Below are 24,183 nucleotides of genomic sequence, written 5' to 3'. Positions count from 1 at the left end.
ACGTGCCTACTTAGAAGCCAGTCCCTTTGAGTTCAATGGGGCTTTCTTCAAGGTAAGTGAGTATAGGATTGTAACCTGAAAATCCAAATGCATATTCACACAGCTTTAATACAAACCTAATAGCTGAAATTGTAGTTCATTTTTAGGATCTAATTATTTGCAAACAAATAAAATAAGCAAGCAGGCACAACTATGAAAATTATTACTGATTAAACCTCTAGTATTTTATTTATTCTTATTCCCAAGGAATGCAAAACTTCGCAAATTATTTATTGTGTCTATCTCCATTAGAAAAAAATAACTTTAGCTTAACCCTCAAGACTGAACAGAATCAGGCCTGAATAATATTCTTTCCTAAGAATTGTACCCCTGAAAGACATATTATGGGAAAATCCATACCGTTTGTCTCTTCATTAATTCATGCCATCTATATTTTTACATCCATGTTATATTTATTGAGTCTCTCATATTAATGTCTCATGAAACTTGTTGATTATTCCATTTTTCTGTATGCCTTTCAACATTCTTTCCCTTTTTCACTTTGAGTGGATTTTTACCATCTGGTAGCTTCCTGTCTACATGGTTCATGCAGAAATGAAGGAAATCAGCCATCTATATTCCTAGCCTCTATGAGATGTTTACCAAATTGCAACCATTCCACATTTCCCATTGGTTTGTGGGACATGATGAAAGTTGCCTCAAAACACAGCCAGATTGGGGCCAGATCTACACTAGGCAGGATGTAACACTTTGAAAATAGTTTGGAAACTGTATATTGAGCATGTCCTGGGCCCCAACAGTTGTCACTACTGTTATAAAACATTTTAAAGCATTAGTGTAGATCCCGCCTAGGGTTGCTAATTTACCCCCCCCCCCCAAAATGGCCTGACTTGTGCTATCCTTGGAATGGTAGCTTGATAGACAGAAATCAATGCCTGTACATCAGGCTACTCTTAAAGGCACAGTTACACTGGCTATTTGAACAGTTGGAAATCTAGGCCACATCTTATGGGTCACTGGCTCCTCCAATAGTTACATGCAACTTGCGTGTTAAGAAGCAGCCCTTACATGGTACAGTGTCATCCACTATTTAGGTAATCAAAAAGTGGGGTAAACAAAATTTGATACATTGCCTTCACAACCAAAGTTCTACAGATGGATCACTCACCATGCCTAACTTAAGTCCCATTCATTGCAATGGGTCTACCCTAAGTAGGGTTTATCCCTCTGTGATTTCCATTCATATTGGGTTGTATTCCATGCTGCCCTTCTGGTCATATAAGGTACTGATCCAGAAAAGGCTCTCATGAAGAGAAGGGGAAGGGAGGTGTTTGGGGCAATTCCCCTTTCTCTTGCAGCCTCTCATTACCACCTCCCATGCTGTTCTGAAGGTTCCCTGAACCTCTGGATAAAATTTGCAAGGCCTCAAAGGGAAAGGAGAATCAATGAAAATCACCTCCCTCCCCCTTTCATTCATGGAAACCTCCGTTGGATCCAAGAGCCTTCTGTGAATAGAAGAATAGCACTGGATACAACCCGTTGCTCCTTGAACAACTTGTTTGCTTCGACATGATTAAGGGCAAAAATAACATTGCCGTTATGTAACTCCCTGGCCTTTTTGAGACCCACATTATGTATTGCTTGCCTATGTCAGGTTCTTGAAACATGTTTGTATATTTAGCCTATACACCTTATTTCATGTGTTCCTATTGCTAAGATCATTTTTCCCACACTAAAAAATTTCCTTGACCCCTTGGGACATCACTGCAGAAGAGAGTGAGTTTTAAAAATAAGGTACACTGCTATGGAGGTTGTTCCTTTTTTCCTATCTTGCTCTGAAAACCATTTTGGCCTTGAAAAGCAATGTCTGTCATCATCACTCTGAATCTTTCACTTCAACCTCCTACATTCATACATTTTCCTGTTCTTGGAGAGTTCAGATATTACATCAAGTGTGAAAATAGAAACATTGCGGGGAGGGGGAGTTGTTTATCATAATATTTTCTGTGTGATTTCTTTGCATGTTGTACTGCAGTTTAATGGAACTTCTGCCAGCACCCTTTACTGAGCTTTCAACAGATTCAAACGCTAAGGGGTCAAATAAATTGATGTGACTGAAGATGTTTTGTTTTTGTTTTGTTTTGAACAGGGGGATCAAGGTATACCGGGAGACAGGGGGCCACAAGGTGAAAGGGGAAGACCTGGCTTAACAGGAGACAAAGGATCTATAGGGCCCATGGGGCCTGCAGGGGGCAAAGGCAACCCAGGATCACCAGGTCATAAGGGCCCTCCAGGTTCACCAGGTGTTCCAGGCTTACCGGTAAGATTAACTGGCTCTTGAAGAAGCCGTAGACCCTGTTCAGACGACACGCAAAACCACAGTGGCTAAGCATTTTGAGCTAAACATTATGGCTTAGTATGTCATGTGAAACATCCCTAACCATGATGGCTACATAATCATTATTTAAACACACCATTTGCTGCAAAAGGGTTAATGGCCTAACCATGTCTTAGTGTGTTGTCTGAACAGGCCCATAGAGAAACAATTGCTTCTAAACATGAGTAATTTGTGGTAATGTTACTGTTGCTGCAATTTTCTCATTTACACTGCACAATATTTACAAATGTTTTTAATGTTGCAAAGCCCTTAACAGATACTGAAAAACAATTCTGGTTGCCTTGTTCATTATGATGCCAAGAACATATATCTTTATCTCTCTCTCTCTGTCTCTTTTTAATATCATCATCAGGCTGATTCAGTTTCATTTGAAGAAATAAAGAAATATATCCGACAAGAGGTTCTTAGAGTTTTTGAAGGTGAGGAATGCATAATTGGAAATCTTTTTACCTTATTGTAAGTGTTTGCTTTTTGATTTATGCTTTATGTGCCCATTGTACATTTGAAACAATTTCCACCATGCTTACTTCACTTATACAAGTAGGTAAAACGGAAGCTGAAGCCTAAGGCAGACAGATTCTTATTAATTCACAGACTTCATTCACTAATGGCCTGTAGAGTGCTCCAGAATAATTGCTCTTAGACATTCAAAAAACTGTCAAGTGAAATCTGTTCATTTAAAATAATAGAATCACAAAAGACCTAAAAGATCACCGTAAAGCACATATACAATATCAGGGCACAAGTAGAACTGAGCTATAGGGGGGCTTCCACACACAGTCTTCGGGGTGCCCCGAAAGCGCTTCAGGGTGCCCCGAAACTCCTAGTGTAGCTACCTGATCAGAAGAGACGGAGGAAGAGGCGGCGAAAAGTTCCCAGGGCTCGGCGGCTTCCTTGCCGCCGAGCCCAACTCCCCGCCGGCCTCCTCCTGTTGCCGGCGAAAGAGCCACCCGGGTTGGAGAGCTCAGCGGAAGAGCCCGCCTTCTTCCGCCAAGCTCTCCAACCCGGGTGGCTCTTTCGCCGGCAGCAGGAGGCCGGCGGGGAGTTGGGCTCGGCGGCAAGGAAGCCGCCGAGCCCTGGGAACTTTTCGCCGCCTCTTCCTCCGTCTCTTCTGACCAGGTAGCTACACTAGGAGTTTCGGGGCACCCTGAAGCACTTTCAGGGCACCCCAAAGACTGTGTGTGGAAGCCCCCTGGGGTCCCTGTATGTTTTCTCCCACAGAGCAGACCTGGGCAGGCAGAGAAAATGGGAGATTTATTGAGCCTTTGGTGGACTGCATTGAACGTGGTGGCGGGAGTTGTAGGCCAAAAAATCTGCAGGACACTGAGTTGTGGGGAGGTTGCTATAAGGCATAACAGAGACCAATTCCCCTTGTGATCAGGTATGGACACAGGCCATGGATGAGTCCATTACGGAGTATGGGAGGCTTGTCTGCACCTCCTGTATCCCATTTAGCTTCTCCCTCATCAACTTGTTGAAGGAGCACCATCTCAGTGGTCATGTTCCTTGACCAAGAAGAGACAGCCCAGTTGAATGGAAATATGGGAGGGCCCCCAGTTCCCCACAGTTTTATGTATTTATTTTCATCCTTCCACACTGTTCTTTTGGTCCACAAGTTGTCCCCACCTCCCCCAAGGCTGCTTCCAAAATTAAAAACTATAGCAGACAATATAAAACTTAAAAGTGCTGATAAAACAGCCACAATAAAACTCCAAAATTATAGCATATCCAACTAGCACCATGCATCTGCTAGGGGTACCACTGGCCCAGTCTTGCCTTTGAATCTGGATTGCAGCCTCCCATCCTCAGCCTCCCCCTCTCCAACACAGCAATTAGACTTTCAAAGGATGAACAAGTTTGCATTTGCAGAAAGAGAACCTTTTGTCTAAACCTAAGTGCCACATACGAGGTCAGTGAGGAGCAGAGGAGAGAAAGGGCATGTCTACACACCATAGGGTGTTGAGGGAGGGAGGGGGGACGATCCCGGACTTACCTGCTACTGGAATCGCCCCTGGCTGTCTAAATGGAAGCACAATGTCCTGGAAGGGAAAAGACAGGAGCTGGAGCGCATTTGTGCTCCAGCGAAAAAGTAGGTGAAAAAAAAAGGCCCAACCCTGCTCCCCACCCCACTCCTGATGTCCCTGGACTCCCCCCATGCCAGCTTTTTCCCTCTGCTGACCCCCACTACTTGCAGGGAGGAGAGAAGAAGCCGGGACAGATGCCCAAACCGCCTGCGGTCCTCGGGATCGTCCTGGTGTCACAGGAAAAACCAGGGAAAAAGTGGTCCCAGAAATCCTGGGGAAATGGAGGGATCGTCCCTGCCTGCTCCCGGGATGCCCTGTGCATCATGTGGACACACAGGGACGATCCCGGGGAAAAGGCATGGTGTAGACATGCCCAAAGAGAGGGAGAGGGAGATGAGGGGAATGGAGAGAGAGAAAAGAGGGTGACATACACATACACAGAGAGAGAGAGTGCAACAGAGAGACAGAGACAGAGAAGGAGAGAGGGAGTGAAAGGGAGTGGCTGAAAGCAAAATGGGTGGCTGACCACCATTACCCTGGCTCCGCCTTCTTTTGGCTGCAGCAGCACCCACCCCCAACTCCAGCCCCACCTACCCCTAGTATCCCTCTACATAGAAAATGGTTCCGCTCCCCAAAGGCCCAGGTTTTCACTACCTGTCAATAAGCAGGCAGAAATTGAGGGTGCTTCCGGACAAGGCTTTTATTATGAAATCACCCTGCCTCATTCCCAGAATTTTATGGGGGTCCAGACAAAGTGGTCTTCCTTTTGTAACCCTCCCTTGTTTCCCTGCCATTGCTTCCATTCTTTTTCTTACCAGAAGAGAAATCTGTTAAGGAGGAAAGCTATGGAATACCTGCCCGATGTCTCTTGATTGGCAGTGCGAGGAGCCCTCCATCTAGAAGCATCCTAAGTCAAGCAGGCCAACCTCTGAAGGGTTGGCCAAAGTCATAAAGCCATGACTAAAAGGCCCCCTGTCTCTTTTAACCACCTGCCTTACCTTTGAAGGCAGGTGACAATCAGCCACATGCAGAATGAGGTGGTCCTTCAGATATCCCAGCCCCAGATCATTTAGACCTTTAGAGAGTGGCACTAGATCCCAAAAATAAATTTGCAAACAAAGCAATTACAATAATTTTGGTGCTATATGCTCCATGCAGCGCTGCCTCATTATGAGTCTGTCTGCCGCAGTTTGGACCAATTGAAGTTTCTGAGCTGACTTCAATGGTGATCCCAGATAGAGCACATTACAGTCGTCCAAGCTCGATGTTACCATGGCACGAATGGCTGTAGCCTGGTCTGCCTTCTCCAGGAAAGGGTGCTGCTGGTGCACCATCCTAAGCTGGAAAAAAGTGTACATACAAATATGCACACAGGCGTGAACCTATATGGCCCCTTCCAACTCTATGATTCTAAGGTGGCCCTGGCCACTGTTCTCTCTTGAACATCCAGGATATTGGATCCAGGAACAATCTTAAGCTACAAGTCTGATCTTTTTAGGGTGAGTGCAACTGCATCCAGAATGAGCCATACACCGATTTCTGAATCAGGTGATCCCCCAAAGTACTACTTCCATCTTGTCTATTTGTTTACCCACTTCCAGTTCCATGAAGTGGTTTAGATGAAAAAGAGAGATAGAGGGCCCAGTGTGTAGTGCCTTTGTGCATGCTTGTATGCAAATGCTAACTCCATTAGTTTCAAGCTACAGCTACAGGAGATAGTGGGAGCTCTGTGACTAGATCTCCCATAATTTTTAAATGGCAGTTGCAGCTGCATGGAGATCCAACTGAGCTCAAGACCATGGTACTGAGTCGGGGTGGGGGTTAACTCTTCTCTCCCTACAGTTTTCCTGGTTGAAATCCCCTAAAAGCTGCTGTTTGCCCCATGGCAAATAATCTATGGAAATTTCTGTATACCACAAACATTGGTAGTTCAAAAATTTTAGGACGGATAATTGAAAGATTATAAATCTCAGTACTTTTAAAATATCAGATTGAATAGTAATTACTTTTTTGAGTATACAAAAGCATCTAACACTGTTCACACTTTTGTTTTTAACGAATGAAGAGAGGATGGCTCAGTTTGTATCTCAGCTCAAACTACCAGCTGCCATGCTAGCTTCCCAAACTCATGGAAAACCAGGTCTGCCAGGAAAAGATGGATTACCTGGGCCGCCCGGAGAACCTGGACCTCCAGGTAGGGCTTCAAAATTCGCTGTTCCATACCTACTTTATTTTTAAAGTTTTCAAACATCTTCAGAGTTGGGTGGAACTACACATGTAGCTTCCTAATTATTAACTTTTAAATCCATACTAGTGTTTTCCAGACTAGACCAATATATTAACACTCAGTAGGTGTGTGGTTTTTTTTGTATATTAAAAACTTCTAATCAGTGCATAATAATCCTAATAACTGATAACATTAGGATACTGATACACACCTTTCCTAAACCTGCAGTAGTACAAACACAGTGCTCAAGCTCAGCACAGTTTCATTTCACCAGCAATTATTTGAGCTATAGGGTCTGCAATCTTGTGGCCCCTCTGATCTGTTAAGAAAAATAAGCAAATTAACGTGTAGGAAAAAGTAATACAATGTAAATCTTCCAGTACGTCACTCTTGCTATAGATCTAATTATATTCACAGTTCCTTATGATTCACACCTTAGCTAGTGTACATTCATTCACAATTTGCATAAGGCAGTGCATTGATTAACTGGGGGAAGGGGGAAATCAGATTTATTTATTTTATTTGTTCAGCACTACGCCTCATTCAGATGCCAATTAATCAGACCTCCTTAATATTTTACTGTATGTATCTGGCACATATCGTCATTTCAGATTTACAGCCAGAATAATTAGAGCACACACTGTAAAGATATTATTGGGGTAGTAAATAATGAACCATATATAAATATAGGTAGTTCTTAATTATTATCTTTTGTTAGTTTGGTCTGCTCTGGAGTCAGAGCAAGTCAGACTGGAATGAAGAGCGTGAAAGCAAAGCTGAAGAAGTCAAAGAACTCAAAGCTGTGAGGAGAAGAATAAAGGCTATAGAGACTGATAAGAGCAAATCCTTGACTGAAAGTTGAAAAGTGTGAGGAGCTCAGAATAAGAAGAACCAGAATAAAAGGATCCAGGACACCATTAAAAGGGGACTAGGGTGTGTGTGGGTTTGGTTTTGTTTTTAACAGATGGCTTGCTCTTCATCATCTGAATATGCAAATTGTTATAAATGGCCAATGTGAATGTCTTTGCCAGATTGTTTAATAAGGATGCGCACGGTGAAGAGTTTAAGATGTACGTGAGAAACGGGAAGCCAAGCTATAATGTGAATGACCTTCCCATCAGAGTGTTTGTCAAAATGAAGACTAGGAATGATGCCTCTTGAGGAAGCGAGAGGAAATAATAAAGCTGCTTTAGTAATGTTCTAGCTGTAAGGAGATTATAGTGTTGCATAGCTGTACATAACATACCATGTCAGCCACCAGCCCAAGATCACTGCAGTTTCAATGTAACAAAATAAAATGTGTAGTTTGAATTATCCTGTATAATAATGCACCTTTATCATGAATATTTCAGTAATTCTAAACTAAAGCTGTAATTGAAGGCCCATTGAATTCAGTTGGGGCCTTCCTAGACGAGGCCTTAGCGCGCATTTTGTCCCGGCTTCCCTGCTGTGCGTCCAGATGACGCACAGGGGAATCCGCAGACAGGCCGCGCTGAGGCCTGGTCTTACGTGCCATAAGCGAAGTCGCTTATGGCGCGCCTTTTCCCCAGCTCCGGCCTCAGGCCGGGGCTGGGGGAAGTGTGGAGAGTTCTGCGGCTTTTTGCGGCTCCTCGCTTCGCGAGGAGCCGCGAAAAGCCGCGGACCGGGCACAGCGCGGACCAGGCACATCGGCGGGGGGGCGAAGGATCATAGGGTGGGTGGCAGGGTGGGTGGCACAGGGGGAGGCCGGGTGCGATCGCGCCGCGCGCCGCCCGGGCAATGCCGCCCCATGCCAGGCATTGCCCGGGCTCGGGCGGCGCGTGGCGCGATCGCACCCGGCCTCCCCCCGTGCCACCCACCCTGCCACCCATCCTGTGATCCTTCGCCCCACCCGGTAAAAAAAACAAAAAAACCCACTTACCTTGTCCGCCGTCTTCGGGCCGCACCCGGCCCCTTTAAAATAAAAAAAAAAATGGCGGACGCCAGCAGGGACGCGACGTCGCTACGCGTCCGCCGTCTGGTAGCCTGGGGGAGGCGCGCCAACGTCAGTGCGCCTCGGCCCCGCCTCCCTGCCGGCATAAGCCGGCAGGTCTAGCAAGGGCCTTGGACTCATGTCCAAGTAACATGCACAGGATCAGGCTGTGAGATCCATTTGCCTGAAAAGATGTGTCAGAATTTAAACCTTCCTTCCCTTATATCAGGTCTGGGCAACTTCTGTGGCCTTCCAGGTGTTTTAGCCTGGACCTCCTTTCCGCTGTAACCAGCATAACTGATGGCGAGGGATCATGGAAGTTCTAGGCCAAAACATCTGGAGGGTCACGAGTCACCCACTCCTCCCAGAAATGAACAAGGCTATCGGTTCCTTAATTTTCTCAGAATTTTCACAACCATTCCCCTGCATAAGGGGATTATGAGCTTTCCATTCGCTTGTTGTATCTATTGCTGAAGTCCATAGATTCATAGATAACTATATTGCCATATCTAGTTTAAATATGGCAAGGAGTCTTGTCATGGCACCTTAAAGATTAAGGTGGCAGAAGCTTTTGTGGTCCAGAGCCTGCTGTGTCAGGATACTTCATGTATTTGACAGAGTGGCCTCTGGCTCAAGAAAACTTCGGGCCATAATAAATCTGCAACAAAACTCTGTTGTTTTTTGCTGCAGTGACTTAGTTACCCGTCTGAAATCAGGTCTAGAAGTGTGACCTACAAATCAAGGATTAACAAAGTACACTAATAAATACGCATGTAAGAGTCTGTATGAAACCAATCCCTGGTGTTGTGTTTCCCCCCACATTATTTCACTGCAAGTAATAAAATGGGACATATAAAGTATAATTAGATAGGCAAAACAGTCCTGTAGGTTTCTGTTTCCTCTCAGAATTAAGTGAGTTTGACTTCAAAGATTTTTGGTAGTAGGATAGTATGTATGCTCATGGATAACTCTACCAATGAAATCAAAATGTGCTTGACTTTGACTAAATTATGCCCCATGTTTGTATGTAATGTTCATATACATGCTTAGTGTTCTAGAAAAAGAGTTGATCTGATCCCATAAGGGTGATCCACATGCAAAAATGGACTTCTGCAGATGAAGCAACCTTCAGGTTGCAATCTTAAAGATATAAAAGGATGCTGTGTGGGGAGAAATAACTGGAGTGTGCTCATCATACCCTTATCTCAGGTTTGAACAAACACACACACTACAGAACAAATTATTATGTCATCATTCCCCCCCTCTCTCTCCCATACCCCCCCCACACACACACGCATACACCTTTGGGTCAGTACTATCTGCAATACTGCAGATGCCAGTTATCTGAGGCAGGGGAGGTTCTTGCCCATTGATAAGTATCCCAAGCTTATTTTTCTGCATGAAGATATATGGATCAGGGCCAACGTTTAGTGGGGGATCTAATCTGCAAACATGAAAACCCTGCCTTGTTTGTAAAATACCCATTTAAAGATTCACTAAAATGCCTTGAACAGATTCAGGGCTTAATCTGAGTCTGTAAAAGAGTGCCTTTGGTCATATACAGAGTGCCATAATCAGTTCCCATATATCTCATATCAGTCATTAGGGCAACAATTCCCATCATCCCCAATCAGCATGGCTATTGGCCAGGTTGGGAAAGGCTGTTTTAAGGGGAAGGGAAGAAGGAATTATTTCTATGGATGTTTCAGCTCCAGTGCCTATTATAGTTGAATTTAAGAAATGAATAAAATTAAAAGAGTTCTGAATGATGCAAAAAACACTGAAAAGCAGTTGGTTTTTATTGCTACGTTTGCAAGATACAGGGGGGGAATGCTTTGTGTGGTTAAGTTATGCGAGCTTCAAATAATGCTCATTTGCATAAATTGTCAGTGAGTAAAAAATCTGGAAAAGACGCTCTATGTCAATGGGCTTACGCGTGCCTAATACTCCACTAAACTTTGCCCATTGCTTCTATCATTACACTTTATTATTGTTTCAGAGCAGCAAATGACTACATACAGCACACTGATGAAGGGTGCATTGGGGGGGGGGGGTCCATTTGCTTTTGTCATCCTCCTGACATGTGTTTCTCACTCCCTACTTCCCTAAACTGTTAGAAATTTTAGGGGCAACTTTTTACAGGATAAGTTTTCTTGTATGGTGAGAATTCTGGAGAATGAACCATGTGTTGTTGTTTTTTTGTAATATGTGTTTGTTAATGAATATACAAGTTGAGCAGGGATGGGGACAGGATGCAGGGAGCTGCCATCTAAATAGTCTGTAAAGCAGCATTAGTTCTGCCCCCACCCCAGCTACTTCTGGGCTACCAGCTACAATAGGCTACTTTCTCTTTTCCTGAACCCACAAAATAGCGACTAGCCATCAAAAGACAGTAAGCAACCAACTTCAGCTACTAAAGGTTATTTTAGCATATCCAAAATACGTGGATATATCCTAGTCATACTTCGTAAGTTTTAGTACTTGGAACATTCATACCATCTGAAAGAACATGTGCCACCCATATGGTGAACCATAGCACATTAATGACTTCCCACATGTGACAGCCACCACATAGATCACTTTAAAGCACCCTCATGGGCGCATTTGTTGTCCTTTATTTATGCATGTTTCTGAACAAGGATGAGAAAATATTACAGTGTTTTCTTCGCATTGGAAAATATGTGCCTTTGCGACTTAAGGGGCAAAAATGTACCATACATAGCTTTGTATGTCAGTTAACACTGGATCATGAGGAAACGTTCTTTAAAAATGTATTGTTTGTGGCTGACTTTTTAAATGCCATGGTTCTGAGCTGGCTTCACACAGAAAATAAATGAAAAAATATGCCTCAAAGATTTGGCCACCCAGAGTATAAAAATATCATAAAAATATGGTCTTCAAGTCCTTTTAAAATGCTTGAACCATGAAAGAGTTCTGAACATATGACTGTTGGGTAGAAAGGTACATTTTTGTAAATGTGTCTTAACTGGCTGGGCTAGCTTAACATTTAGGCTAGGTATGAGGTAGCGTAGGGTCCTGGACAAATTGAGCACCTTTAATTATAAACAAGAAGAATTCATAAAGGGCTTCCTTTAAAGTAATCTTCATCATTCAATAAACTGTTTTCTCACCACATAGTAGGGTAAGAAAGATACGTTCCCAGATGTTGGGAAATGCAGTATACAGGCAGCCTGCTCAGTAAGAAGCACTTACTTGAGAATGTTATCTATATTGTCTAAATTTGGGTTGTGGAATTGGCAGGGAGGAAGAAAGATGGCTGCCTCTCTATGTATCTGGAGATGTGCAAAGGAGAGAGGGAATGACACACAAGTCATGGAGATGAAGAACCTCTTTAAAGGCCTTTGATTCAATATTGTGTTTTATACATGACATTAAAAAGTCTTCTAGAAGATTCTAGAAATTTCAGTCAGTGCTCTGTGTGTAAATGAACAGAGCATTTTCAAGCCTTCCAGTTGTGTAACTTAGATTCAGATCTCACAAACAAGCAGTGCTTCTTTTCTCAGCATGATTGTATATATGGGTGCACAACCACACATCGGCTGTTTCCATGGGGATGGCTGCAGCTACTTCCTTAATCTCAATAGTCCTTTTTTCCCAAGCTTCCACAGATACAGCTATCACTGTCCTCATAGAACACTTTTTTGCATGTTCATGTACCCAACCATAGAAGCACTGCTTGTTTATTTGAACTGGTCTCTAATTCCCTTCTAAACTTCCAAGACATTTTCAGGGCTAAAAGACTGTAGTAATGTGATTCTGATTCAACTTAACTGCCATGTTAAAATACAGTCTTCATAGCAAATCCTACCATAAACATTCACTTCAGTATAGGGGCTAAAAAGGTTACCTTTGTTTTATAATATATTAATAACCTGGATTTGTAGCTGAAACATGTTTTGCTCTATATATTTACAATACAGTTTTTTCATTGAACTTAAAATCTCACTCAGGTAGACTGTGAAGTTAAACTCCAGAAGTTTAATCATTAGTAAAATATACCTCATGTAAAATCTACTGTATTGTTGACAGAGATGTGTTTTTGATTGTTCTTGAATGTTGTTCTCATGCCACATTTCAATATTTTTCTTACTATTTTGATTCTGTAAAATAAAGCAGAAGTTTAGAAAGTGATTGGTGAGAAGTTTTATTAAATATTTGCAGTATTGTTGTTACTCAGCAGTGTACAAAACAGTTGTTTGTATATGATTCAGATGTACCTGAGCATTGTTTACACCATTCATATCCATAAAATGTGAGTAGATATACTATTGTATTATTAATTTTCTGTAATGACTTGAATTTCAATAATGTGCACAAAACTTCAGTCTATATTGATCTTTTCTTGTCTGCAATTTCATTCTGTACATATAGTTCCCAGTAGGAATTCATTAGGTAATTTATTATTGTTTATTTCTGTACAGATAACGCATATAGAAATTCAACATATATATGTATAGTAGGATTACTTCCTTTTTTAATGTAGAGCTTAACAAGTCTTGTTCTGATAAATGGTTTTTGTTGTAAAACTAAAGAAACCAAGGTGGTGTAACAAATGGGAAATGCAATAGATGCCCTGATTATGGAGTGTAAAGAGTAGCGATTAAAACAAATTGCACCATGTGTCTGGCCAAGATATCTACCCAAATAATTAATCATGGTAACTGAAGGTCAACAGGGTAATTATTTACAGTTCTACCCAACAGGACACAGATTTCACAACTAACATACGAAGATAATGGTTTTATTTCCTTTTTAATTTGCAAAGGTCTTGTTGATAGTTTCAATGCCTGCTTATTTGTTTGTTAAATATGACCTGTTGTGCCGTGCATGTTACCCCCTGCATGTTTATTCTACCAATCTAAGCTTTTATCTTTTCTACCTTTTGTGTCATTTGAGGTGGGAATGTTGGGCATTGTGAGATCTGAGGTAATTGCAGTAAATTAACCCATATTATCGCCAACTTGTTTAACAGAACATCTGAATGCATTTGCATTCCATTTTTATTGTTCAGGGTTCAGGTTAGGTTTTAGAAATATTAAAAGCAGATCTGATTTCTTTCTGGTTTCCTGAGTTTTGCCCCTGGGATGGCACATAGAACAACTACAAGGCTAGACTATCCATACACTTTACAAGGCCCATTACTGTTGAGCTAACATTAGTTAAAGTCACACTTAACTATACTTGTGTTGTTTTAATTGCCTCTATCCTGCAGCCCTAGAAAATGAATGTCATACCTGGCACTGGAAACTGGCTGGTATACATACATCTCAAGTGTTCTCCTTGCTCAGGAAAATCTCAGATGTGGGCTTCCTTGTTTTTGAAGTCGTTCCTCAATGTCTTGCTTATAGCTATAATGTTCTACACCATTTCAACTGTTTCTCCTGGCTTCTAGAAGGTCAACAAGACAATAATTTGGCAGGCATCATTGATGTGGTTCCTGCTAACGTAACTGCTTTCTCAGTTGCTTCTTCCCGGTTAGGACCAATTAGATACTTTTAATACATTTAATTATTCCATTTACATCCCACCATTTTTCTTGCAAAGAACCCAAGGTGGCATATATAACCCTCCTACTTTCTATTTTATCCTCACGACAGCCCTGTGAGGTAGGATAGGTTGAGAGTCAATGACTAGCCCAATATCACCCAGTGAGCTTTGTGGCCAAGTGGGGACTAAAACCCTGCTCTTCCAAATCCTAGTCATACACTTTAACTGCAACACACTGCATTGGACCCAATATGGATTTGGGCACAAATGTGGGGTGTAAGAGGCTTTAACCCTTTGCCCCTCGCTGTGGTCCTGACTTGAATCATTCCACCCCTTCTGCCCACTCCTACTTTCAACCTGTTGACGATCAGTGGTGTTGCCCACCCCTGCCATAGATCTTCTTCAGAGCCACGGAGAATAGGCTTCTCTTTATCCGGCAGTGAATGAGAGTTGAGTAATTTAGATTGTTTTAAAATATTGCTATTATACAAAACTGCTTTCAACACATACATGAGGGTCTCTCTTAACATAACTGATAACTTCTGCAATCATCTGCTTAGTGTTAAAGCTTCCTATTTTGTATGAGTACGAAGATGCACAACGGTCCATAAGGTATCGCTTAATTTTGCTGCAATTGCTGAAAGGGATAGATGATAGATAGACAGACAGACAGACAGACAGACAGACAGACAGACAGATAGATAGATTTTAGTTTCTCTTCTCCAGATTTGTGCATTCAACAACTTTCACGGGTGGAATCCGTTCACATAATATTCTGTACTAGTGGCGTCAAATCTTAGGGAAGAACCACAGGGATTGATTGGTTTGCTCCCTCCTTGTCCAGGTTTTTGAGGGCCCTTGGCAAGAGACTCTCAATGGGCCCATCCCTCAGTAGGTTTACCTTCTCCCTGTCATTGTCAACTGCTGCTATTGCTCCTCTTTTTCATCATTGCTACTGTTTGCATGTTTGGCAGGCAGAGAGCCAGTGAGAAAGTAGGCAGTGGCATCTACTAGTTCCCTTTTCACCATCACTGTTGTCTGGGCCAGAGTGAGGCAGGTAAACAAGCAGGTTGCCATGATGAAGAGGAGGAGCTGGTCCATAGGACTCATCCGTGTGCCCCTGCTGGGCTGTGGGCCTTCAGCAGGTGTCCAGCCGTATCTAACCTTGATGCTAGCCTATTATTATTATTATTATTATTATTATTATTATTATTATTATTATCATTTATATACCGCCTTTTTTCCTCCAAGGAACCCAAGGCAGCATACATAATCCTCCTCCTCTCCATGTTATCCTCACAACAACAATGCTGTGAGGTAGGTTGGGCTGAAAGTCTGTGACTGGCCCAAAGTCACCCAGTGGGTTTCCATGGCGGAGTGGGGACTAGAACCCGGATCTCCCGACTCCCAGTCCACCCCCTTAGCCACTACACCACACTGGCTCTCACACTAGTCCTGTGTTTGCTTTAGCCTTAGCACTAAGCATTTGAAAACCATTTCTGTTAATAAAACCTTGTCTGTTTCAATCCGGCTCAAGATGTGATAATCCCAATCAAAAGTGGTGCTATTTAATCCCGGATGGCCAGCCCTATTTAATTCCAAATGACTAGCCTTAAATTCTCAACACAATATTGAAGATCCACTTCATAAGCGAGGTTATATATTTCCGGTCCCATACAGGTATACCATGCATTTCCCAACAACCTCTATATAATGGTTGCAATAGATCAGGCTTTAGTTATACCTAGCTAGTAACACTTAAACGGTAGTTGAATCTGGGTGTCCTGTGTTTAAACAAAGCATACTACTGGATCCCATGTATTCGTGTAATAGTAGGTTTTACATCTCTTCCCTTTTTCATTTCTCATTAAATTTCAGTTTCATGCTACCTAAGGTTGCAATCCATATTGCAATATATGGTGTATTCCTTTTATTTGTTTGTTTATTTATTTTATACACTATACTTCCCATATACTTATACAATTCTCTGTCAATCATATTTTTTATTCAGGATGCTTAATGAGTATTAAATGGGAGAAAACATTCCTATCTTTGTAATTCATACTTCAGTCCTCAAATAAGGATTTTTAATTCACGCTAGACATTAGAGGTACAAATGGGGCGGGGTGGGGGTAAGGAATCATTCCAGTAAATTATGAAGTACTTAGCAATTAAGTACTTAGCAAACAGCCCTTGGTCTCAGGATCTGATTGCCTCCAGGAGGTATTTTCTGCTTGTTAGAAGGAAAGCATACAAGGTACTATATAAATTACCAGCAACAGAGGGGAAAATTCATGACCTTCTCTACCATTATATGCTGGGGAAAAGGTTTTTAAAAATAACTGTAATTTCAGGGCACTCTTATTCTTTTTTTGTTTATCTTCTCTAGGCTACAGAGGACAGAAAGGTGAAAGAGGTGAGCCTGGAATTGGCCTGCCAGGTGATCCTGGCCCACCTGGTCCTTCAGGTAAAAGCATCAGTTCACTATTCTCTTAACAGAACAACAGATTAGTTATAGAAAAGTAGGGGGGAATTAATGCTTCTTGATCTCACCTGAGTTGCCCTTTCATGCATGAATATAACAATTTAGATTCTAGACCCAATGCTAAATTAGTGCTAAATTTTGGTAGGAATGCATTAGCTAATTGCTGCTATTATTATTATTATTATTATTATTATTATTATTATTATTATTATTATTATTTACTTAGTCCCTGGGATGCCAGGCCCACCTGGAGCTCCGGGAGGACCAGGTACACAGGGCCCACCTGGAGCAGCAGGAAGGTGCAACCCAGCAGATTGCTATTATCACGTCTCTCAAACACAGCCACGAACAACTGGGAAATGAACATCTTCTCTGGATCTATTTTGATTCCTGGTTTACCCCTTCCTCACTCCTCCCTGCCCCACTACCAAATTACAAATTTAAGCTTTAATATATTTGGTGCATTCTTTTCCAGAGTTAACGCCAATGCAGAGATGTTGTTTTCGTGAGTTCATTCCATATGTTTATAATTTTAGACTACTTTCTTTTAGCAAAATGTAATTTTCTTGCATCATGATGGCCTGTTGAACTCTTAATGGTTCTTAACCTTATCACTTACAAAAGTAATATGTATTAAATCACAGGTTTCGTATTTTACATCCTAAATTACCACAAAATACCATAGTTAGCTTTTTCTCTAGAGTACCTAGAGTACTCAATACCTAACTTCAAAAACTGGTCTTGCAAGTTTGTAAGCAGGGTATTTTATGAAACTTTCATGAGTGCTTGGGTAAATTACCTAAGAAATCCAACTGAAATGTTCTGTCCTTTCTCTGCCCTTGTGAAGTATTGCAGACTTTGCAAGAAATTTATTAAATGTAGCCACTCTTCTTAAAGCTTTTTTCCTGTGAAGCTTTAAAAAACAACCTTTTGAGACTCTCTCCCATTCGTCGTGGCACAGGGGGAGAAAGTTGTTAATGCAGGCAGAGCATGGTACGTTTACTGCAGCCAAGGTAAGTTTTACCTTCATTTTATAGACCAATTTCAGGAAAAGCCACTGTAACAGTGCAGTGCTAAGGTGTTTATTCAGAAAGAAGTCCCATTGTCCTCAGTGGGCCTTACTCTCTAGGAAGTGTACTTGGTTTGCATTGCACATCTCACACATGAAAGAACCCTTAATTAACAGAGGCTAACTTAGTTCCAGAAGCGAACTAGGTTAGTGGTGATAGCACAGTCTTATTCAAAACAATTTTCTAGTTTAGAATGTATGGGTCTTATGCTTAGCATAGTCAAGATCATATATCAAACCAGTCTTCCTGAACCAAGGATACACCACTTGTGTTAGATTACAACTCCCAGCATTCCCAGTCGGCACTGCCAATCGCGTGCAAGCTGAGAATGGTGGAAGTTGCAGTCCAACACATCTAGAGGGCTCGTGGGTGTAGAAGGCTGCATTGAGCTAATGAGCCCCAGAGGTTTAGGCTGTATTGTAATGGGCCAAGCAAGGCTTGTATTGCATGTAAAATTCTGTCAAGCATTTATTGGGAAGTTGTGTAGGTAGTTTTAGACTGAAGAGAGGTGTGTATCTTGACAGGTGTCAAATGGTCAGCATGCATTTCAAAACCAAGGTCTGCCTTTCCTCCTGTCCTCTGTTAAAATCGGAAGATGAAGTTCAGACTCTAGTAACAGCCAAATGTTAGCATTCTTGCTAGAGTAAGTTTTGAAGATCAAGAACATTCACACAGACTAGCCCAGCATGTGATACACACAACCTTTCTGTTTGAAAAATTCAGTGGCTGGGCCAGGCTGACATGTTGTTTCCCTTCAGAATGAAATGATCAAACTGTTAAAAAGAGAGATAGCATTAGTAAATTAAAAGTTCTGCAGCTCAGGACTAATAAAAAGGAGCAATGGCTTAAAATAAAAATCCCTCCAAGGGGCAATTGTCCTGCTCTCAGCTATGCCTGGATGGAAACTGTAGTCAAAGACAGCAAAGGTGATAGCAAAATGTGAGCTTACTGTAAGTGTCCAGTCTCGGGGGTGGGGGTGGTAGGGAAACTTGACCTGTGGTTGGTACACTGATGAAAGGGAAGCGTTAGGAGATTCCACTGGATATCCATGTTGGATGCTGACATTTCAAGACATCCAAAAAGAACAACCAGGGGGCTGCTAGTTCATGCTTTTGCCTCTGATGGTCAGGTTCTCCCCTTTCCCTCCCCCTTTTCTTTTAAATAAGGGAGAAGAAGAAGAAGAAGTGAGCAGGCTCTTCTAACAGCCACATAATGCCTTTTTTCTCCTTTTAAAAGAACGAGATTTAGACAGAAAGACAGCAAAGCCATCTCCTCAAAGAAATATGACGTCTGTGGGGGATGTATGAAAATAGCTCTTGTTGTGAACCAAGATGACAGTTAAAGCTGACATCTGGCACTTTAAGGTATTTGTGCTGAGCTCTTATTTATTTTTAAACTCAGTACCAACTAAACCAATTCATTTCTTAGATTCAGACGTTACCTATCACACTATAATGTTAGAAGATGTCCAGCGAAATGAGCTCTTGATGATATTTGGTCCCATTATAATGTTGCCCAAATTGATGTGAGGACAGAATTGGCACCAATGGATAAGAAACCAATAGTAACACTCAGAAACCAGTGGAAGAGACATTTGATAACCCCGGTCATTCTGTAGCTGATCATAAAGTTGCCATGTTACAGCCAAAGAAATTCAGAGGAAGACTCCAATATAAAGCCACGGTGGAATTTGATCTCAGCAATCTTGGGAAAGGCGAACATATTCTAGAATGCAATTGTCCACCTTTAGGTGTTTATTTAAACAATTGGTCTTGCTATCTCTATTCATCAACAGTGACCTATAGTTGGAAGTGGGTGGTTGCACCTGTGCCCATTGGATCTTGAACTCATTTCATTGGAATGCTGTATTAATGTGTGCTCTGTATAATATGCATAACATACTCTGTACTGTATACAGTAAATAGAGTGTTCTGTTGTACAGGATACACCTACAGTGATCTCTTGTACAGTTTGAACTTTTTTGGCTTCACTTTTTTCTTTTTCTCTATGGGTAAAATCCAACATAAGCCCTAGATAGAGTAGACCCATTAAAATGATTGGTACTTAAGTTAGTCATAACTAATTAAAGTCCTGTTCATTTAAATGGATCTTATCTAAGTAGGAATTACGTCAGATTTTATGCTATGTATGTAGAATATATATATCCACAGGCTCATGTGACCACTTTGTGCATCTGATGAAGTGGGCTATGACCCACAAAAGCTTATGGCATGATGAATGCATTAAACTTCAGGATACCATAAATCCTTTTGTTGATAAAGTGGGAAATAACCCAAAGTCAGGCTTGCTGTTTAGGGGTATATGTATGTGCAGTCTCACTTGTAATGAAACACATTCTGCAATCCCAAAGTCTGAGAGCATCATCACACAGAGAAAAACCATGTTTGCTTACCATTGCTTTTCCGCCCATGCATTTGTCCCTTATTACTTCCTCTTTTGAAAGAGGAAGTAAACTGTGCACGGGGCCCATTCAGTGGGCTGTTTTGATTACGCTGCTTCTCCTGCACACAGCAGGAGATAGTAGTGACTTTAAAAATAAGCCGGACTTACTGGGGTGTTTTTTTGTCATGCAAAGAAAACTAGAAGGGGTGGGAGGCAGATGACATCATGAGAGGGACCTGTGAAAATCCATGAATGCCCCGTAACGAGCAATAAAACGCTCATCTGATGGAGCTCCTAGTGCACAATTTGGGTTTTTTCTGTGATCTTCCTCCTCAGCATAATGGCTGCCATAGCAGCCATTTTAAAAAAAGAAGTCTCATTGCTTACCTACACACCATAGCAAGACTATGGGGCGAAAATGCAGCTGTGCATGGCTATTTGATTGTAGCCGTGATCCACAACTGTCAAGGGGCTGTCATCAGAGTCTGGACTTCACAAGAGACAGAAAGTATTTATGTAGAAACTTGGGGCATGATCCATTCTTCTTTGTCACTGTTCCCAACCTGGTGCCATCCATATGTGTTGGACAATGCTGGCTGGGAATTATGGGAGTTGCAGTCTAACACATCTGGAGGGCACCAGGTTGGAGTCCTTTCCTACTCCAAGCTGGACGTACCTGCGCAGGGGTCCTGAAGAACAGAAGTGACTGATATGGGAGTATGGATTGGCTCTACATTTTGCATATATGTTTTCTGATATATATTTTTAAAAAATTAATTAACACCTGGAGATTAAGATTGCATTTCTTTACCCACTTAAATAGGAATGAGTCCCACTGGAGTTTGACTTGCTTCTGAATAAACATACAAATGGCTGTGCTGCAGGGAGCTGTCCTACCAATGGTTTAATTCTCTGAAAATGAAATTTGCTCTGGATTGAGTTTCATTTAATTAGCCTCTTTTGTGAAATAATTCAGCTGTACCAGTGCACTGTTTTGATGGAGTAACTGGATTTAACCTAGACAGGACATTGAACACATAAGTTTTCATTATAGTAGGATGTACTGCTGGACGGATATAATGCCTGGCCGGGTTTTTCTTTTTCTTCTATTTAACTTGTCAGGCTTGTCTTATTTGAACTTCTCCAGTGATTCCAAACTTAACTGAAAATGTTCTCAATATTTTTTTACTTTAGAATTTATTTTAGACTTTTTTATATATAAGAATAACAAAAAGTGCTGTGTTTTAATTAGGTTCTGCAGCGATGTTCCAATTGGGAAAGTTGTACAGAGCAGCTAGGGTGATGTATCTTTTGGTGCTGTGTGTATATTTTGTGCTTTAGTTAGTTGATCTAAAATTTTGATGCGGTACCTGGCATTATTATATAGAGATGAATTTACTTGAGTTTGTCATATATATATATATGGAAGTGTTAATGGATGATAAAGATGAATTTGAATTGTTTTTCCTGTGTTGGATCCAGGGAAGCACTAATGGTGGGAATTCAGGCAGTGGTGCTGTTCCATGAACTGTTATGCAAGAGCTAGCAAAAGACCTTGTGTGACCTTGTGCAAGAGACTGTACAATGCCTTGTGCAAGCACACACCTTGAGATGAGATTGTGCAACATCCTACACAAGCACAGACCTTGAGACATTGTGTAAGATCTTGTACAAGACATTGTGCAACACCCTTGTGCAGATGGAAGCACACTCCGATTTCTTTTCTCATCTTTAATGCTTTTCTTTAAAAGGGGGAGAATGATTCATTTGTCTATGAAAGTGCATTTTGTTCTTTTTTAAGATGGGGAGCATATCATATTATATCTAAATGCAATTAATCAGAAATAATTCTGTAGCACTCTTTTAGCTGAGGCTACACAATGTTGTGAAGCATGCGTGCGTTCAGTTTTGTCCTTTTTTACTTACTTGTGCCAAACAAAGGACACCGTTGCAACTTCTGATTGCCATTTTAAGTTATTCTTGGGGGGGGGGTCTATTCCTATTCGGATTATTTTCTTTCTCTGTCGATTTTATACATGAATGTTGGCAGATTTATTTTGAATATATAGTGATACAGATCAAAAACACAACTGGAGATTTCTCTCTTCTGAAGCTATTAAGCTAGAATGAAATGTGCAAGCAGAAACCAAAAGACAAGATGCTACCTGACAGTTGGCTCCTAGCATTACCAATCAGAAGACCCTGTGCAGCTATTTCCCTTTCTTCCTTAATAGATTTTTTTTCTGGAAAGGAAAGGGATGGAAAAAGGAGTGGAGATACAGAGGAGTGTTGCAAGTGGAAGATGGCAGCCCCCCCCCCCCCGCCCTGTACTAAAAAACCCAAAGTGAGGCAGGGTGATTGCATGATCACAGCTTTGTTGAGAAGCACCTGCAGGCAGCCTACTTTGTAAATGGGATCCATGCACAGTGGCATATTTCTACTTGACAGTCTTCCCTATTGGGCATGACAGAGGGACTGTAGCTCAGTGGTAGAACACGGGCTTTGTGCACAGAAGGTCCTGGGTTCAATCCCCAGCATCTCTACGAAGCTGTCTACATGGGGGAAAGCCCCCCATTGGCTTGACGATGCAGGCACAGAATTGCAGCCACCGCGGGGCTTCCCCGCAATGGTGCATTTTGAGAAAGTCGGGGATTTGCTTTTTCAAAGGGAACAACGTCAGCATGGTACTTCCGCCATGTAACGTTGTTTTGGGGCCAACCTAGGGGCTGAGCCTGATGGAAGGCGAATAGTGATTGGTCACCTTCCACCAGGAAGAGGGCAGGGGCAGCTCCAGGAACCAGATGGCCGCCCAGAAACCCCACGCTCCCTCCTCGACGTTGGGACTATCTGATGTTGCCCCAGGAGAAGGAAAGCACGGAGTTGAGGAGGGAGGCGGTGCCAACCTGGTGCCATCAAGATAGCCCACAGGTAGGGCTGGAAAAACTCCTGGAGAGCCACTGCCAGTCAGTGTCAACAATACTGGGCTAGATAGACCAAGAGTCAGTATAAGGCAACTGCCTAAAGATGCTATTGCAGTTGAGAGACACATTGTGTGGTATTCTGCCCCCTCCCCCTGCAAACATGATTGGCATGGGCATGGGATCTGAGAGTGCTGAACACCTGTTGTGATGCAGGGGATAGTCCATGTCCAAGAGTTCTCTTTTTTGCTCTTGTCTTCCAACAGTTAATCACTTGTTTCAAGGGGAGGAGATATTACTATTTCTCAAGAATATGTCTGGATCAGGAGATTACTGGATCAGGAGATCACTGATTACTTCAGTGGTATGGGTTTCCTCCATGCTGTCTTGTATGCATTATGTGTCATAGAGGACATGTTACATATGCAGACATTTCTCTCCACCTACCGATCACATTTTCTACCCCTTAGCCAATGACTACCAACTAATACAGTTATATGCAAAAACTGACAACTCCAATCTCATGTTGGAGGGGACATTGGAAGGGGAAGGAGGCCCCAGAACCAGCCTAACCTTGTCCTCTTGAATCAGGTGCATGGATGCAATCCAGAAAGAGTGTCGTGCATAGTAAATAGGCCATGGGTGGAAATGGATTACCAGGAGGGGGGGCTCTAGAAGTCCCATAGGGCTGGATCCATCCCCTGCATGAGCAGAAGTCCACTTGCACAATGAGGCTTCTACATGAGCTATCTCGGTCTCCCCCCATCCTCTCCTCCCTATTGCAGACCCTGTGTGCACTCTAATAGCTTCATCACACCAGAGTTATACTGTGCAAACACTGTGAATTGCGTGCAAAGGACTCCAAAATTTTCCAGTTTATAATCTGCTTTGACTGTGAAGTACTCCCATGCATCCTGCTTTAATTGTGCTTCATATATAAAAGAACCAACCTATTTTAATACCTCTTTAGGAGCGAATCTTTTGTTGTTCTCCGAGTGGCCACTGGGGGCGCAGATGGATAATTTGATATGTTTAAAGTACAAATTAAACAAATGCTTACATCTGCATAAGTTTTAAAGATAAAGACATCAAAAGTGGGACAGTAATAGATATTAAGGAGGGCTTTAAGCATACCAAATTTGAATCGGATTGGGTCATCCATTGATTTTTTATGATTTTTTTACATTTCCCCCCTTAAA

General features: G+C 42.0%; 1 protein-coding gene across 1 annotated transcript in view; it reads left to right on the top strand.

Moving 5' to 3' along the window:
- Positions 1–17,049, top strand: part of COL19A1 (collagen type XIX alpha 1 chain) — a 214,355-nt gene extending 197,306 nt beyond the window's left edge. Inside the window, exons 43-47 of the mRNA XM_063125809.1 lie at positions 2,150–2,320; positions 2,751–2,817; positions 6,488–6,616; positions 16,498–16,575; positions 16,820–17,049. Of these exons, the coding sequence (XP_062981879.1) occupies positions 2,150–2,320; positions 2,751–2,817; positions 6,488–6,616; positions 16,498–16,575; positions 16,820–16,956 (582 nt within the window). The 3' untranslated portion in view covers positions 16,957–17,049. The remainder of the gene's footprint in view (positions 1–2,149; positions 2,321–2,750; positions 2,818–6,487; positions 6,617–16,497; positions 16,576–16,819) is intronic.
- The last annotated feature ends 7,134 nt before the right edge of the window (positions 17,050–24,183 follow it).

This window comes from Elgaria multicarinata, chromosome 4 (assembly GCF_023053635.1).
Source record: "Elgaria multicarinata webbii isolate HBS135686 ecotype San Diego chromosome 4, rElgMul1.1.pri, whole genome shotgun sequence".
In the NCBI taxonomy this organism is placed as follows: Eukaryota; Metazoa; Chordata; class Lepidosauria; order Squamata; family Anguidae; genus Elgaria; species Elgaria multicarinata.
Note: the sequence above shows the minus strand (reverse complement) of the source record. Positions and strands in the feature narration are given on the sequence as shown.